Consider the following 19,340-nt stretch of genomic DNA (forward strand, 5'->3'; position numbering starts at 1 on the left):
AAGTCAGTCCCATGAGAGTCAATGGGGTTACTCCCAGGAAAGTGTGGATAGGACTGCAGCCTCAGAGCCCAAGCCACGGCATGTCTACACAGAAGTAAGTCCCACTGTCGTCAATGGGGCTTACTCCTGGGTAAGTGTGGCCAGGCCCGCAGCCCGAGCCTGCTGCACACGGGCTCCGAGGCCGGCCAGCTGAGCTCTGCCTGCCAGCCAGGAGAACGTGCAGCGCCCTGGCTGGAACTGGGTCACTCGCAGGCAGGCCCCGCGCAGCGCCACAGCCTCCCCGCCCCCCGTTCCCATCACAACAAGTGACGTCACCTCCCTGGGCCGGCGCCGCCATTGGCCGCGGGAGGCGGAAGTGAGGGCGGGCGCTCTGCCGCCGCCGTTGCCGCAGTGACGGGACCGAGCGCTGCCCAGAGCTGGGAAATGGCGGCGGCGGCGGCGCCCTCGGCGTCGTCGCGTCGCTCGCAGCACCACCACCACCACCTGCCGCCCCACCACCCGACGCCCACGCCCGTGTCGCCGCCGCGGAGCCCCAGCCTCTCCCCCGCCGGAGCCTCCCCCCAGCAGCGGCCCAGCCTGGCCGGGCCCGAAGGCGAGGCCCCCGCCAGCGGCGGCCGGGAGGGGGCAGCGGCGACCGCCACGGAGAGGCCTTTCCTGCCGGAGAGCGTCGGCGAGGGCGCCGGGCCTCCCCCGCCGCCGGGCTCCGGGGCCAGCAGCGCCGCTAACAGCAGTAGCAGCTCCGGCTCCGCCTCGTCCTCCTCGTCCTCGGCCGCCTCCAGCCCGGCCGCCGCGGACAGCCCCGACCCGCCCCCTCCGCCGCTGCAGCCGCCTCCCCAGCCCGCGGGGAGCGGCGCCTTTCGGGAGCTGCTCGAGGCCTGCCGCAATGGGGACGTGACCCGGGTCCGGCGCCTGGTGGACGCCGCCAACGTCAACGCCAAGGACATGGCTGGGAGGAAGTCCACCCCCCTGCACTTCGCTGCAGGTAAGGGGCCCGGAGGGGGCTCGGGCCGGGGCTCTGTTCCGGGGGGGAGCTCCCCCTCTCCTTCCCTGAGTGTTGGCAGCAGCGCTTCCCACCCGGGCCTGGAGGGCAGGCAGCCTCTGCTCCTCCCCAGGCAACGGAGTGGTGATGGCCGCGCCTGCCACTGAACAGGGGTCTGGTGGCAGATGGGCCCAGCCCTTGTGGGAGTTAGTGAGGCCCTGCTGTTGCCTGCTTGATCCCCCTTTTTGAGGCACCCCCACGGTTAGGGGGCAGAGGAAGGCACCCCCACAGTGTTCTCGACAGGACGTGGTTGAAGTGCTGGTTGTCTTGCAAGAGCAGCTACTTTATCTTGCTTGTTTGCCTCCCCCCCCCCCCCGTGGACCAGACAGTCAGCTTCGGCTGCCTAGAGAATGAGGCTGTAATCCTAACCACACTTACCTGAGAGTAAGCTCCATTGAACAAAATAGGACTTACTTCTGAGTAGACCTGGTTAGGATTTGTGTCCTAAGTGACCAAGAGAAGGTGGTGGGAGTGGTCCTGCTTCTTCTACTTGCTTTAATTGTCTGGGCAGCATGGTTGGCAGGATGGAGTCCAGCAAAGACGTCCAGTGAGAACAACTGTTCAAGAGGAAACTTTTCCTTGCCCGAAAAGCATTGGCTTCCTCTGCCCCCTAACTTGTCTCTTCTCTTGGGGTCACGTGGCAGGGAGGTATCCAGAGAGAGCACCCTGCCACGTGAATTTGAGTGGGTGAATTTGCTCAGGCCTGCTCACTTATCCATGCTGGGTGGTGCAGAGGAAGGAAAAGGACCGCTGGACTTGATCAACCCTGCCACATCACCCAGAGGGAAGAGCACTGTGGCAGGTGCTGACTCTGTTCATTCTGGATTGTGTGATGGGGAGGGACCAGCGAGATCTTCCAGAGAGATTACTCATTTATTGTCTTGCTGAGTGGGCACAGTGGGATGCTTTGGGCCCACTGAGGTGGTGTTTGTTTATGTAATTATTTAGCAAGACTGGGGTCTTGCATATGCTGGAACTGACCTAGGAGAGGCAAGTAGTTCTAAGTGCCTTGAGAGTTCCAGTCACTGACTTTACAGGGCTAGAAGTGTAGTGTCCTGTTGGTCCTTTAGGTCCAAGTAACAGATGTTTCTAAGGGTTCCCTTATGTCTTTTAAGACTGGGTTTTTTTCAAGGTATATACATGAAAATGTGCAGTGTTAATTAACAGAGACCTCCTTTAAACTAGAGCCACTGAAATTAGCTGCTTGTTTCTGCAAAGAACCGATCACGTCAGAGTGATGAACTTGCATTGGATTTCCCTTTCCCTTTTGTGGGCTGGGAAAATGCCAGCTTGCAATTTCTCCAGTTCATAGAAAGGAAAGGGAATGCTTTTTAAAGTTTCCTGCTCTGATGTTGTTGCTGTTCAAACGGTATGTCCTCAAGTGAGTATCTGATTGTGGGAACTGACTTTGGAGAGCTGACAGGATCTGCTTTTCCAAGTGTATTTTTTTTTCCGTGTGTTTCTGTGTAGTACTGTCTGTGGAATGAACATAATTTTCACAGCACTAAAGATCCTCTGTTCTCAAAACGGATTAGCATAGTTAGGAGAGCTCATACTTGCAGGGACTTCAGCGTTTTTACACGAGACACTTCAAAGGTATGCTCTATATAGCAGCTAAAATGATTTTATAGTGAGGAGGAGTAGCAGTATAACTAACAAATGTGAGTCCTTGCTTCACAAAACTGGTTTCCAGGATTCTTGAGGGAATTCTTGAGTGTAAATCAATATACTGTGCATTTGTCATGGAGTTTTGTCCTTAAAAGTATATTTGAGCTTTTCATGTACTGAATGTAGAAAATACTTTGATTGTATGTTCTAGTTGATTGAGATTTACAGTTACATTATAGAAAATGGCAATATAAAAAGTGCTTTAAACTCAGAGTCAGAGAACAGAAGTGGGGGACTTTCCCGTTTCTTCCTGCAGCCCATGTCAAAAAATGGACTTGGCCTTTCTGGGGGCTCCTAAGAATAGTATGTGTGAGAGCTAGTAATGAATGGAGAACTTGGTGGAAATTGTAACCTTGAAAGAGTAGAAATGTTGTTCTGCTTGTGTAAATTGTAGTTACAGATGAAGATGGGATCATCCCATGTGTAAATGTATTTTATTCTTGGGATACTTCTTCCATAGTACTGTAGCATGGCTAGTTGCCAGGTTAAGAATTCTGTATAGTTCACAGGATGGTATTAAGGGAGTAATCTTCTAAAGCAGTGCTTCTCAAACAATCTGATGTGGCTTTTTTTGTTTCCAGTGTTCCAGGGACTGGCATATCTGGGCCATATTATTACTGTAGTTAATAAATATTTTTGTACTGCTTTTCAAGAAAAAGTACAGTCAATTCTCTTTATACGTGAGTTCTCTTATCTGCAAGGGGCAGAACTGCCGCCTACCTCTCATCTGAGACTGTTCATGTTATCTGCTAATACTGTGCCAGTGCATTCGGGGAAAGGGGGGGGCTTGGTGCAACTACGAGCTAGAAGGCAGGGGCGAAAGAGGCTTCAGGAGGAGAAGAAGAGATAGTGGCCTTTTCATGAGCAGAAGGCAGCATTGGCATCATGCAGGGGAGAGAGGAAGAGACCCCATACAATATATGGCTGATGGGGAGAGGGGATGTGGTAGTTATGTGCAGCCAATTATACTTCTTATTTTTTAGAAAGTTGTCTGGACTGGATTAGGTTTCCACATCTAATGGGTATTGGAATTCGCCTGTAAAGAATCGGACACTTTTGTGTCCACTACCAGACATGCGCAACCATCTTGGGGGTGCCAGGTGAGCCTTCACAACCCTGGTGATGATGAGAGGGGCTGCTCTGGGGCTGGGGCAAGCCCAAGGAAGGAGCCAAGGAACAGGTGGAGGAGGAGGACAACGATGGCTGAAGCAACCCCCTCCCCACTGCTGAACTCTGAGGCCTTGTTGTTGGGCCTGCAGCTTTCAGTAAGTTGAGGGATAACACAGAGAAATTGTCATCGCCACAACCTTTAACGCATCTAGGGATATCTGTAATGGAGGGGGAAGCATCAGATGTTGGAGATGTTGATGAGCCCTCTTTATTGCTCAGCCCCATACGCTTTAAGATTCATGTTCGTGGAATATAAAGTGAAGCGGGTCCCCTGGAACCTAACCCCATTTTTTCCATGGGCTCAATAATTCTGTATTTGCTAATTTGGTATCACTAGGTTTTCCAGGAACCTAAACCTAGTGTATAACAAGAACAGGCTATAGTTCACAAAACTGTTTGCATAGCAAAACAAATAGATAAGTTTCTCCCTGTCCCCAAAGGGCTTACAATCTAAAAAGAGGTGGAGAGGAGACACCAACAACATCTTCTGGAAAAGATGCTATGCTGGGATGAAGGGGAACAGTTGCTCTCCCCTGGCTAACTATTTATTAGACCAGGAACATGGTCCAGAGGAGCACTGAGTCGATAGAGCTGTCTCTCTTCCCCCTCCCCCCAGCTTGGACACAGGACTATTACAGAGGAAATCTTTGTTTTAAGGTACAGTCTTCCAGGTTCAGATCACATTATTGTGATTTAACAAACCAGGACTTCCTCATCACTCAGCTCTTTTTTGCCTTGTGTTCTCAATCTGTTGGTTTGGATGGTCTAAACTGGGTTGAAGGAGAGCCTTGCTCTTTATTTTCCAGGGAATGGTGGGGTTTCTTAAAAGATTATGAGAACTCATCAATGAGAAGATCATAGTGACAGATTAGTTTACATGAAAGACAACTTGTTCACCATTATTTATCTTCCCTTGCAATATGTGGATACTGGGTAGTACTGGATGAATTATTGAAGATCAGGGCTACTCAAAGTGCACTGCAGACTAGTGCCCATCTGTCATCTATCAGCTACCAGTCTGTGGTGAATTTCCAGGAAAGAAACCAACAATAGTAATTATGTAGCACATTGGGGAAATAAATTATCATATTAGATAGCTTGAGAAGCACTGTTCTAGATCACATTCTCAATTCATGTGGGACAGTGGTGAACTCCTTAGAATAAGGGTAGCATAAAAATGTAAATGATATTTTAAAATATTCCATTGCAGCAATGGGAAAACACACCATAATCTATCTCCTTGTCCCTCGAAAAATGTGTGCCTTTGCTGCAAGATGAGTCTTGCAGCTTAACAATAGGAGAACTGAACCTGTTTTTTCAGAATTGCTATTCTACTTTTAAGATAGATTTCTCATAAATACAGGGTGTCCACCTCCACCTTTTGAGGTAATCCTCCATGCAAACATTTAAACAATGGTTAACAAATCTTTATACTTGCCTGAAAAGAACTCTTATCGTTGACTCCCTGCCTTAAAATTCAAGTCTGTCACGAACTGGAAACTTATCTCTTGCTCAACTATCAGTGTATGAGACCAAAAACAGAAAAGTCTGGGCAGCTTGCGCTGCTGTCGGGCAAGCCTAAAAAATTCCTCAGTGAGAACTGAATTACTACAAAAAAATCTACCTCTCTATGCTATCAGTATCAGCTCAACTTTCTTTAGCTGTGTACTGTATGTGCACTGGCCTATAAAATGCCTTAAGAGTGTTTTGAGCATGTGCACTGGTCACAGTATCACAAATATAAATCAGTGGTCACTAATGGTCACTTAATGGTGATTGTGGATTTCTATTGAAGACATCACTGCCCCCCTTTTCTGCAATTCATAGAGAAGTCTGAGGGCAAGAAGCACACACTATTGGAGAGCTAGTGAAGGGAACCATGGGACCCTATACATACAACTGAAACTGGTAATCCGTAATTGGAAGATGTGAAATGTGTATCCTAGAATATTTCAGATGAGAGGGTAAATGCCAGGTTAAGGATAACTTGATTTCTTCTGTAATTTAAGATACCATGGGATACTGAGAGGGAAAAACTGACTTAGCTAAAAGCTGGAGCCAATAATTATATTTTTAAATATGACTTCAGGCTCAAGTTTAAAGATTTATTGTATTTGTTTATATTGTGTTGTATATATCATGCATTGCGGATTTCTTGTACTATATCTGTATACATCAGGGTAGATGTCAGCTTATGTAGAATTCAGACTTTGTAATCAGTTTAAAAACTTGAATAATTTGTATGTAAATACAATTTTATTGATTATTTTTATTTTAGTAGTGTTTCTGAGTTTTCTTTTATCACATAAGTAGTTATTTCTTTTTGTTGTAACCTGTGACTAAGGCACATTGCAATGAAAAAGTTAAATGTAGTACTAGAAAATGTACAGCTAAGTTCTTGGGGGTTAAATATTGTTTAGGTATGTATTTTAGATTTGTCAGCCCTGAAAGAAAAAGATCATGACTTCAAAATAGACTTGTATAATTTTTGTGTGTAGTAGAAGTCTTGATGCGATTATTTAAGCTGTAGTAAGGTTTTATTTGGTTGCAATTTTCTATCTTTGGTCAGTCATGTTCAGAAAGATCAATTTCATATTTCAACTGAAGTGCACATATTAACAGTTGGAAAATTTGTTGCATGGAAAAACCAGCCTCATGAGACAAGACTGAAAATAAGTTGTGTCTTTATCTGTTGTAGAAAGGAGGTGATAAGAGATTGCTAGTACAGGACATACCTTGGGAGGACTTGTGTGTTGTTTAAAGGTAACTAGTGTGAGAACGAATGATTGCATTTATTGTTTTGTGCTCAAGCTGAAATTGTGAGCAAGCAGCATCACTTAGCACATAATCTCAGCTGCACAGAATTTAATGACATCTACAGCCTTAGAAACAATGTTGCCATTGTAGTAAGAGGCTGACAAAGGAGGCGCTGTGTTTATAGTGAACAAGTCAGATTAGGAGCGAGAGACTTTTCTCCAGTGCCACATAGCTACAGGTCCTTTGGGACCCCACTGAGCAATACCAAAAATGGCTAGAACTATGTAGTCTGCTGGGAAAATCTTTCTATAGATGTGCAGAAGTAAATTTAGATGCAAATGGCAAGTTTGTGCCCTCATTTGCTACTCAAGATTCACAAATTAGGAAATTTTGGATGCACTGGTATACTTGCAGTGGGCATCCGGCTGTGTATACTCTACCCTTAGCCCTTTTGCTGCCAGCACTTCCTACTCCCTTACCTCTCCAGAATGTAAAATGGATTGATCCCAGAGGACTCCTGAGAGCAATCTCATTGGCTGTTGTGGGACTCATGGCTGCCTAGAGTTTGCATTATGAAAATCTATAGTCACATGGTGACTCTAGATTTGCTTAACTCTGTGTGTGATTTTTGCACATCCTGGTGACCTACTTTCTGAAGTCTCCCATCACCATGGATGTAGAAAGTTTATACAATACATATACAGATGGACTACACACTATCCAGAATGTTGTCCTTGTGTCATGGCACATCTGGTGGTTCAACTTTATGATTTTTGTGTTCATAGCTGTTTCAAAATAGTGGATAGTTTGTATCTTCAAGTCAGTGGAATTGTTATAGGGTACCCACATGGCCCCACATTTTGTCAGTGTTTTTATGCAAGGCTTACTTACTCAGCTCTTATTCCAAAGTATCTCTCCTACATCTGATACATACAATGAATCTTTGATTTAATGGACTTCATTTCAACACACTTCAAAAACTTTGGGAATATTGAACTATCTCAAGAGTCCACCAAGGTCTGCTAAAACCTGTATTACAGAGCTCCCTCAGCAGTACTGTGGGAACTCTAAGATATTTAAGTGTTAAAAGGGAATCAGGGCTGTCTTGCCTACCTTCCAGTACTCCCTTGGTGCTGGTACTCTCCCTTTTGCCTTTGTGCAGGGCACTGTAGGAAAGGAGATGTTTCTCCGTTTCTGAAGCCTCTTTAGGAATGGCAAGTTCCTCAGGAAATGAGTTCCCCTTCTGAGGCACTCTGTATTCCTAGAGTGCCCTGCATGTGGGAGAAAATGAGAGCTGTAGTACCATCTGTACCGTCTTCCACAGATACCTGCCTTAAAAAACCTGTTTGGTACTACCAGTCCTCTCTCCTCCATGTCACTCTAGGTATGGAGATGTTCCTCTGGTGGAGAGAGCAGCATCGCTGAGGGAGCTGTATAAGGTAAAGGTTTAACTATTTAATGCAGTGGTGCTCAAACTAGCATCTGCTGTGTGCTCGGAATGTGGTTCCTCTCTAGACCGCATCTGAGCATTCTGCCTGTGCGCCACGTGAAGTCCTCCTTGTTTGGAGGACAGGGACACTCTGGGCAGTCGCGTCATCTGCCTGGCATCCCAGAAGGCTGCGCAACAGGACATCCCATAGGAAGGATGCATGAACTTAACTGCTGCCAACTTGGATCTCATGAGATTTTGTAAGTTCCAAGAGGGTGGTGCCTGGGAGAAACAGGTAGAAGGAGCCACCAGCAGCATCCTGCAGACACCCTAAGGCAAGGGTGTCCAAATTTTTTGGCAGGAGGGCCACATCATCTCTCTGACACTGTGTCGGGGGCTGGGGAAAAAAGAATTAATTTACATTTCAAATTTGAATAAATTTACATAAATGAATATATTAGAGATGGAACATATGAATGAATGAAGGTCTTGCAATAACTCAAGGCCTATAGAAGGCCTGGCACAAAGTAAGGCCAGCCTTTCCTTTGCTGCCACTGCAGCATCACAGGCATGAAACAGCAAGCAGTGGAGGGAGCCCTCGTCCCACAGCTCATGCAAGATATTGAACAGCAATTGTGTCGGGCCAGCGTGGGCTACAGCAAGTCTCCAGAGCGCAAGAAGCTCATTTGAGTCTGGGGGCTCCCCATGGGCCTAATTGGGAATCTTCAAGGGCCACAAGTGGCCCCAGGGCCGGGGTTCGGGCACCCCTGCCCTAAGGTGTTGCAACGTACACTTTGAGAAGCCCTGATAAAGGGCTAACCTGAAGTGACCACCCATCAGAGGACTCCAGATGAGGAAATAAGCCTAGGAACTAGACCCTGCAATGAATTCTGTTATCACCTCTGTGCTTGTATCTACTTCAGAGTCACTATCGTAGGATCCAGCATCATCTGCATGTGTTACACCTACATGTGTAACATGAACTATGCCATCTTGTGCCACTATGCAAAAGAATAATGGGCAGAAACCAGACATTATGGATGGTATCCTTCTGAAGTTGAAATGTGTGCTTCAGTCTCACCATACCATCTGTTACAGACTTAAAAGTTACTCTACTTCAGAAGGTCTTCAAAAGGGAAGCTGCTGAGTTTGTGGCAGTACTACAAACTATTTCTACCAGTTTGGCTCAGTATAGGTTAGGAGTGGCTGGCTCACTACAGAAAGTAAATGTCCCTTGTTAGGTATTAATGTACATGGTTCATGTTTATGTATGTGGTTCATTCTCAGTGTACCAAATGTAAAGAAGATCCATAGTAATGTGACATACCATTCTGTTGCAGTGCTTGATTTTCTGCTTTTACTCTGCAGTAACATTTTCCTCCCCCCATCTATATATCTGTGACTGAGTAGTTTTATATACAAATATAAAATCTGCCAACTGGGATATAATCTTGTACTCTGACTCATGAAAACCCATCTCAGTATATACGTAGGTTACTTAAGAGATTATTCAATTTATTAAACATTCTGGATATTGAAGAAAAACTTGCATTGTGGGATTATTGTAAGGATTATGTCAAGAGAACATGTTTACATCATTTTGTACATTCTGAAAAAAACTATGCAAGTGCTAAGTATTATTGTTGTCATCAGGGCAATCTATTTCTGCTCCGTATTTAAAATCTAGGGAATATCTTAAACTCTGGTTCCAGCTTTGCCAAATATTCATCCATATTTTATCAAAACATGTTTTGACTAGCACTGTTCTGGAAGCCTTATGCTACAGATTTCAATTTGGAGGGCCCAAACCATCTCTAAATATATGTGTGGTTTTTTGACCTGTTCTTGGATTCATGCTGCTCCATAAAAATTATTATTCCCATGATGTAGCTGGGGATTTGAGACTTGCCAAAGTTGCCTCTAGGGAGTTCCTGACAGAGGTGAAATCTGAACCAGGAGCCAAGGTAGAGACTAAATGCTAAAGCTTCCCTACCACTCTGGTTTCATGCACACACTCATGGTATTTGCTTGTTTAAAAATAAAAAATATTCAGAGTCGAAAGCATGCATTTGCAAGCATGTCTAGTTTGAGCCTTAGTCACATGTCTTCACAATGCCCTATGATGGGTGAAATTTTTTGAAATTGGGTACCAAATTGGCAATAATCGTCTAAAATGTTCTCTTGCGTTCCCATGGTAATTTTGAACAGTGAATTATCATTTATTATTTGTATTTTAATCATTTGTATTTTACATATTTTACAACAAAATGTTTGAAAACATTCTTAACATTTGCACACCCTATCCTTTTACTTACCATTCAGTCTGCTCCATTCAAAGTTATTCCGCCATTCAAAGGCAAATAAAATAAAATCATGGCAAACTGTTGATGAAAGAAGAAGTTTTATACAACATCTGCAACCTGCCTGGTCCATGCTGCTTCTTTTTGAAATGGAAGTGGTGCAGTTTGGGTTCCCAGCCAGCTCTACTACTGCTCATAGGCTGTAGGCCACACTCCTTATGAATAAACTAAAGGGAAGGGGGCAAGCGCCAAATCGCTTGTCCCTTTCCACTTGTAGGTGGGAAGAGGTGATCTGGAGCATGGCAGTCCTTCCACTACCACCCCTTCTTCTTGTAGCACTGGAAGAATTGGAAAAAAGGTCCTCATCTCCCATGCTCGTCCTTGCATGGGATTTAAAGTTTGATGGGAAAGTGCCCCTTTAAATGTTAAATTCCATTCACTGTGGCACAAAGGAAGGGTTAGTGAAGTTCTCCTTTCTCATGCAGAATTTAAAGTTTAAAGGGGTACAATCCCTTTTGACTTCAAACCCTGTGCATGAATAGAGCATGAGGAGGGATGCTGCCCCTGCCCTATGGTTATATTTTTTTAAAAAATCCTATCAGAAAGATTGTCAATTACATAAACTGTTAAATTTTCTAAGAAACATTTTCTACTAAAGGTAACGATGGATCATCACAAAAAGTAAAGTTCACCTTATAATAAATGGTTGCTGCCGGTTTCAGTTCTGTTCAAACATTAGAAGGGTAGTAAACAACTTTTTCCATTGATAGATGTTTACACAAAGTATGGAATAGCTCAATAATATCTAAATTCAAACATATTAAATTGAGAAAAGGTTATTGAATATGCTTTGGTACATTGTGTTGGCAACCTTCAGTCTCGAAAGACTATGGTATCGCACTCTGGATGGTGGTTCTGGAACAGCGTCTAGTGTGGCTGAAAAGGCCGATTTGGGAGTGACAATCCCTTCCACACTGGGAGCAAGTGTAGTGTGTCCCTGGTCTGTCTCCCTGGCTGTGGGCCTTCCTTCTTTACCTCTTTGCCTCAGACTGTTGACCAAGTGTCTCTTCAAACTGGGAAAGGCCATGCTGCACAGCCTGCCTCCAAGCGGGCCGCTCAGAGGCCAGGGTTTCCCACCTGTTGAGGTCCACTCCTAAGGCCTTCAAATCCTTCTTGCAGAAAGCCTGCCTTTTTACAATATTGGAATAAATCTAATTATGTCGTAAATATACTAACATTTTAGATACTGGAATTCTGTGTGCTAAACCTTTTTGTTCTTGAACAATTTTATTAGAGTTTAGGGTGCCATCAAAGTATTGTGTTTAGAGAGAGAGACTAACAGCACAATCCTAGGCACGTCTACTCAAATATAAGCTCTATTTAATTTAATGGGATTTACTCTCCTGTGAGTTTAGTTTAGGATTGTAGTTTAACATGACAAACCAGTCTGGAGTTTGCTTCTGTTTTATACCTCTCAACACCAAGAAGCAGAGCAGAATTCTTGGAAGCTGACTGCTCTGTATTCATTTCTGCAGCATGAAGCAGCACATAGGCCACCAGCTGCTCAATCCCATTCTAATTGTCCACTCTGTTTTCCAGTATGGCTCCTGATCCCAGGGATGAACCTCCCCCCCCATTTACTTAGATTGCTTTCTCCTGATCTGAGACACAATTGAAGGGCTCCTTAACTCCCTCCTTCCATTGAGCAGCAAAGGTTCTAGCAGAGGTTTTCTTTTCTATACTTCAGTTGTTTACTCTTTGTGAAAGCCAAAATCTAGAGAAGTTGGAGTTAAACAGCTGAGGTACATAAAGGGAATGCCTCTGTTTGTGCTGGGTGTGTGTGCTAATGTTGCTTCAGCTTGCTGATTCATTCCAGGGCAAGTCAAGACAGCAAATAGTGCTGTTGGTCTTTCAGCCCTTGCTCAGTTCAAAATATGGTCCCTGTTAGAAATGAGTTGCTGCTATAAATACCTCTGTGCTTGTCTATGTAATCATTTGAAGATGTAAGTTCTGTATAGGGTTGACCTCTGTCCCTCAGTGTAGGTAGACAGGGATGAACTACAATATCACCAAGATATTTAGCAGTAGATTTTCTGTTTAAAGGTGACTAGGTCTCTCAATGTTTGCTGTATCTATATACTAGCATGAGATGCATGGATATTTTGCCTTACGTATTTGTATATTCGTAACATTTTAATGGTCTAACAAAATTTGATTCTTTTTTGTTTGTTTTGTTTGTTTACAGGTTTTGGAAGGAAGGATGTAGTGGAACACTTATTGCAGACAGGAGCCAATGTCCATGCTCGTGATGATGGTGGGCTGATACCTCTTCATAATGCCTGTTCCTTTGGTCATGCTGAAGTAGTTAGTCTTCTGCTATGTCAGGGTGCAGATCCAAATGCCAGGGACAACTGGAACTACACTCCTTTGCATGAAGCCGCTATCAAAGGCAAGATAGATGTGTGTATTGGTAAGTACATCTTTTAAAAATGTCCTTGTATTGCTTGTATTGCTTTATTGTTTATGCTCTCTCTGTCTTGCTCAACCCTTTATCATCTTGAAACAACAATACAAATGTGTTCATTCATTTTTATCCAATCTTTTGCTGACAAGTTCCAAGGTACCAACAGAAGTATAATATTAAAAACAATTTACAGTGAAATCAAGTTTAACAATTTTTAAATAGCAATTAACAGACTAAAAAAAGCATTCTAGCAGCAACAGATACAGGAATAGCTCACAAGCCAAAACTTCAGTGAAATAGGTGAGCCTTGAGCATCTTTTTAATAGCAAAGATGGGCCTTCCAGGCTTTCTCAGGCGTACATCTACATCTATGGGGGCTAAACGGAGAAGGCTGGTCCTGCATGCATGCAGTCGAGTCATGTGGAGGAGAGCTTCCCTCAAAGACTTTAATGGATGGTAGATTTGTATGGCAGAAGGCAGTCCTTAAGGTGTGGAGGACCTCAACTGTATTAGGGATTCAAAGATAATAACCAGTGCCTTGAGTTGAGCCTAGAAACTGATGAGAAATCTGTAGTTTCTGCAGGATAGAGTAATATGCTTGCTTCATGTTGTTGCCATCAGTAATCTGTCTATAGAATTCTGAGCCAGTTGTAGTTTTGGAATACCTTTCAAAGCAGCCACATGTAGAGCATGTTGCAGTAATCCTGTTGAGATGTGACCAAAGCATCTGTGACTATGGCCAGATCTACTTTCTTGCAGGAGGCCTGCAGCTGGGCAGAAATGCTCTTGGCTGATTCTCAGCACCACCAAAAACTGCTCAGCCGCTCCCTCTAGGATCAGGGCTGGGGAGTAGGAGTACCTCCAGGCTACACATGTATTCTTTCAAAAGCTGTGGTACCCCATCAAGGACAGGCTGGATTTCTGTTCCGGATATCAGCAGGCTTCCTGATTTGAGGTCGTCATGTTAACTGTGGCAAGTGAACTGCTGCCCCCTGATAAAGGTGAAGGGTGAACCCAGCCATCTTTGGAGCAAGAGAGCAAGTTTGGGGATTGCCTCCTCATTTGTGTCCTCCAGTGTTGTGAGAGAGACTGGAGTGATTTGAAGAATCTTTTTGTCTAGCTTCTTAGATAAAAAATTGATGCAGTCAGACTCAGAATTGACTGTATAAGGATGATGTTTTGGCAAGATGTTCAACTGACAATTTTTAGAATGTCTAAACTTTTTTATAGATCTCTAAATCCATTAAATAGTAATCAGATTTTATTGGATAATATCTTGTCCGCTTTGACTTACATTGAGGGTATGCTGTAGATCAGTGCTTCCCAAACTCCTTCATGGGAGTTGGGAGCACTCTACATGTGTGTGGGTGAGGGGCTATGGCAGCAATGCGATCCTCAGGACTGTGCTGCTGCCAGGGGGAAGGATTTTGTTTTAAAACTTAAGGGAGTGCTGGCCTCCAGGGAGTGCGGGAGTCCCGCAGATGCCTCTGCAGGGCTCCCCAAGTCTCCAAAACAATAAAAAAGTGATTGAAAATTTCCGGTTTTCCATTGAATACCGGAAGTGGTTTTCAATCATGTTTTTTACTGTTTTGGAGGCTTGGGGAGCCCTGCAGAGCACCCTGCATCGCCTGAAAATCTGCTTCTGGAGGTTAAGAAACTATCAGGAAGGAAGGACTACAGATGGAAGGGGAATAGATGAGAATCCTCTCCCTCCTTTGTTTGAATGTTAGTGCATGGTGTGTTCCTGCAGCTTAAAGGAATTTGGCTATGCCACTGAAGGATAACAGCTGGAGTTTGAAGGGTTATGTATACATAGAACAACATTGTTCTAGGCCCTGTTGGATCTAGGAAGTCTGCCTATATAAACTACCTTGAGCAATATCTGAAAGAGTACTCCATGGAGCCCTTCTGTGGAGAAGGAAAAGTGGTATATAAATAAATAAATAATGGTGAATGTTAGCGCATAGTAAATAGTTGTATTCAAACGCTTATTTGAGAAATTTATATCCTGCCTTTCCCATGCTGAAGCTAAGGCAGCTTACTAAACTCCATAGTAGAGTACAAATGAATTTTTACAATAATAGTTCTATGGGCAGCTCGTAGAATTCTTCTCTTCCTGTTGGATTCCTTCATGGCATGGTTGTCACATCTGGCATCTTGGTATGCCAGCTTCTGAGCTTCCAGGAGGAGCAGTCTCAGGTCCACCAATCTGTAATGAGTGACTCCTAGCTCTGTTGCCTGGCAGCTTTATCAGCTTTTAGTCTCCCATATAAAACTCATCCTGGACTGCTCCTACTTAGCATTCCACTCAACCACCAGACCACACCTGCTGCCACCAGACCATGCTTACTTTTTTTGAGATACAACACCATAACAATAACTTAAGTATAATTCCATAGTTTAAAATCTGCACTGCAATGTCATCTTGACTGGGCTAGGGATCTCCATCAGTTAAAGATGTGTTTGCAGTTAGTTTTTTATATAATATAATTTGTCTAAAAGCTGAAACGAGCTGAAGCTAACTTCTGTGAAACCACCAAGTATGAACTTTAGTTGTTATACTGAAAAATCTGTCTTTAGTCTTATTGTATAAAACATCTTCTTCCATCAACAGTTTGCCATGATTTTTAGTTGATTTGCCTTTGCCTTGATTTGAATGGCAGAATGGTTCAATGGCAGGAAGCCTTTGAATGGGGCAGATCATCACTTCTTGATAAGTGCTCTTATGGTGTAAGATTTTGAGATCAAAGCAAGATCATGGCTGACAGTTTGGGCTTATCTTGTATGAGGCTGTCTTAGTCTTCAGTGAAATCCTCCTGTTCTATTGGTGATCAGCAACCTTGGGGGCAGGAATTTGGGAACTGATTAGAAATACAAAAGTGATATTTAATTTCTGTCCCTTTAATATGCTAAATTTGTTGTGCAGAGTAACCGTTAACCCCTGTTCTTAAAGTGACAAAAAGGTCTCAATTTCTGCATTCCACTATGGAATATTCAGAAAATTAGTCTGATTGAATTGAACTTTCTTGTATGATCTCTGACTTCCTTGGTCCTCCATCATCTGGTGATCAATGTTTTCAGTCAGAATTTGTTTTTGTGGTTCTAAAGAACAGGAGAGGGAGAGAACATGATTCCCAGTGATCTGGAATATGAAAAGAAATGGAAGTAGGCAGGCATTTTAGTTTGTGAAAAATCTGGCTGCCTGAAATTGTAAAGTGCTGCTTAACACCCTGCAATTTGTATCCAGACAACTGAATAGGATGTCTTCTTCTGTCTAGCAGTATGATAGGTATGTATGAAGTTGAGATGCTAAAAGTCACCATACTTGGTGGTTCAATGCCAGAAAAACTTACTGCTTGTTGCTGCTAAGCTACTGCAATTTTGTTTGGAGTAAAGGCAGTGCAGATTTTAGAGTCTGAATTTTGCTTGGTAAGACCATGTGGCTTTTCAGTAGAAGACTAGCAAAGGATACTGCTAAAATTATGAAAGATGGTTATACTTGATCAAGCTGTTGGGCAAACTTTAGAAAATAATGTTTGTGGATTTGAGCTATTATCCAGAGAGCTGCAAGGCTAATTACGTATGTCAATGAAATTATGATCTTTTTATTAGCAGTACCCTTCTCACTCTTTGAGCTTCCTTTGAAATGAAAATTTCAAATGCAGTTTGCAGTATGGCATAAGGGGTTGCAGTTGCCCAAAGGGGAAGAAAAATTGTTGGATTGAAGTTTCCTTGGGTCAAAGGAGCTCTCTAGATTGTGTCCTTTGCTTTCTTTCTCAGAAATTAGGCAATACTGTTTTTTATTTGGATACATGTGTGTTTTAAAATGCTTGCCTGTATTTATATGCCAGAAGTTTGAAAGCTATTCCTTCTTTTCCCCTTACTCAGTGCTGCTGCAGCATGGAGCTGATCCAAATATTCGGAACACAGATGGGAAGTCAGCCCTGGATCTTGCAGATCCTTCTGCAAAAGCTGTACTTACAGGTGAGAAGTACAAAACTGCTGGGTTTTTCTTATTACATTGGCATGTGTGATCAGCTTCTTAAAATTCTCTATCTGTAACATGTAATATGAGAACAGTAAATGTATGCAAGGTTTATTGTTTATTGATTTAGTGCAGCTGTAGGTTACGGCCAAATACAGTAGGTATGTGTAGCTTATCGTACTTGCATTCAGCCAGAATCGTGCAGTTTCATGTTGGTTGTTGTCTATGTGTGCAGTTCCATTTGAAATAAGCCCTATAGTAATATTTGTCATTTTTCAGTATAGTTATCAAGTTCATTTTGTGTAAACCATCTCAATCCTTTACAACTTTAATGATCAAAGTGATTATTTGTAGACCTGAAGAAAAAGGCACTTCTCCAAAGTTTGCATACCATAATATCGACTGGAAACTTGAATTAACTGAGCAATTATGCAGATGTATTTAAAGGACTTAGGGAGAAGATGTAGCAGGGATATAATCTGAAACCTATGTTCTTAATTTCCTCAATCATAGTGTTACTATATTTCTGAAGATTTTCTAACCTTTGAGGCTAAAAAAAGGTTACTGAGATAAATGTCAGAATAATGGTGGTGTTTAGTCTTTCTCATCTTTGTTCATTTACTTTCCCTTACTTGCAAGCCAAAAGGAAGATATCCAAGTCTAGGAGAATGGAAGCGTAACTCGGTCTTTTACTGACTTGAGGAAGCACAACAATTTGCTCGGGATTCTTCTGGGCATAGGGGTCTTGACTTTAGTTTGCAGTTATGCTGAGAATTGAATCCCTGATTTTTTCCCATCAGAGAGGGTGGCACTAGCTATCTTATTGAGATATAAGTTATATTGATTTCTTAGAAATACATACAGGTTGAGTCTCCATGAGGGTTTGGTTCCCAGAACTCACATGGGTGACAAAAATCGTGTTAAAGCAAATCATTAAAAAAACAATGTCCCTTTGCTCAGTGATTTAAAAACAGCGTTGCTGAGCTTTGTAATGCATGATAGAGGAATCGGGCACACAGTCAGTCTCTCTCCAGGCGCTTAGAAAGGCTTCACTCCGAGGCAGTCCCTTCACCGGGAGCTGCAGCATGGGGAAAGAATGGAGGAGGTGACAATCACTTCCACTTAGCATTCTTTCATGTGCTTAGGGTGGAATGGAGGGGTTGCTTTCTTCAGAATGAAGCTGTTCTAAGTGCCTGGAGAGAGAATGATTGATGAATTGTCTGCTGGTTGCTTTCCCCCACATTAATGTTGGAGCCTCATTAAAGTTGTTGAAAGTTTTTCCCCCCTTCAATTTCAAGGACCTTTCAGGGTGAAAAATCTGTAGATAATTAGGTTATACCTGTATTTCTTAATGATACAGTACAATGTTGTCAATGTTGTCCATTCTTTGGAAAATGTTTATTAGTTCTGTGCTTTCCAGAATTGTAACAACCTGAGCTTGTTCTTTTGTACAACATATCTTTACATGTGTTTGTCTGAACAAAGTTTCCTTAAGCTTTGGATTTCACTTTATAGCCTTTGATTTCTTAAGACTGGATTATCTTCTGTTATACTGCCATCACATCTTCATTAATTGACTCAACATTATATTGATATAGCACCAGATATGTCAGGCCAAAAATGTGAGTTGCAACTCACATTGCAAAATATCTTGCTAGTTGCAACTAGGAAAACAGGTTTTGACAAGCTGGAAGTTAAAAGAAGGGATATTATATAGTAGTACTATCGAACTCTGGAGCAGCAATATTGGCAAACCAGGAACATGACTGAGCTTTTTAGTATGTACCTTAAGGCGGAATTCCAACAACTTTCCAGCACTGGTGTAGCTGTTCCTTTGGGGCATGTGCTGCATCCTGCAGTTGGGGGGCAGTCACGGAGGCCTCCTCAAGGTAAGGCAGTGTTTGTTCCCTTACCTCAAGAGTTGCCTTGCCCTTACCTCGGTGCTGGAAAGTTGGTTAGGTTTATGCCCTTAGTGAAGTTGTTACACCCCATGCCTCAGTAAGCTAGCTAGCAATGCTTTCTGAAAAGGAGAGAAGGATCATAGAAAAGGAAAATGCTAGTCTGTGTTAAAGAACTTTGGCAAACTGGATTCAAGTCACTAATGCCCCGATACTGGTTGGGAAAACCGCAAGATCAACACAAACCCTAAGGAGCCATCTTATATGGAGTCTATTCTGTCCAGGTGTTTTTTTTTTTTCCCCAGATCTTCTTAGCACTATCTGTCGAGAACTTCAGACAGATCTTTTCTTGCCATACTATCTGAGATGCAGGAAGTCTCATATGTAAAGCATGCAGTGTAGCACTGAGCTAAAAAATTGTATTGTTAGCTTTGGTGATGCTATTGTGAATGTTATGGTGCTCCTGTATTTGGGATATCATCCAGGCTTTATTGTGCATTTTCAGATATAGACCTTTTTTTGTACTCTTAGGTGCAATGACCACATTCAGGGAGAACCAGCAGGATTTTGTTACTTTGTGGCAAAAAAGCGATCCTGTTAATGTTAATTTTTAATACTACATTTGTTCAT

At 43.0% G+C, this 19,340-nt stretch overlaps 1 protein-coding gene across 1 annotated transcript in view; it reads left to right on the forward strand.

Annotated features, from left to right (window-relative positions):
* The first annotated feature begins 382 nt into the window (after window positions 1–382).
* Window positions 383–19,340, forward strand: part of TNKS (tankyrase) — a 92,914-nt gene continuing 73,956 nt past the window's right edge. Inside the window, exons 1-3 of the mRNA XM_066613574.1 lie at window positions 383–982; window positions 12,609–12,833; window positions 16,716–16,811. Of these exons, the coding sequence (XP_066469671.1) occupies window positions 424–982; window positions 12,609–12,833; window positions 16,716–16,811 (880 nt within the window). The 5' untranslated portion in view covers window positions 383–423. The remainder of the gene's footprint in view (window positions 983–12,608; window positions 12,834–16,715; window positions 16,812–19,340) is intronic.

Source organism: Tiliqua scincoides, chromosome 2 (genome assembly GCF_035046505.1).
Source record: "Tiliqua scincoides isolate rTilSci1 chromosome 2, rTilSci1.hap2, whole genome shotgun sequence".
NCBI classification, from domain to species: Eukaryota; Metazoa; Chordata; class Lepidosauria; order Squamata; family Scincidae; genus Tiliqua; species Tiliqua scincoides.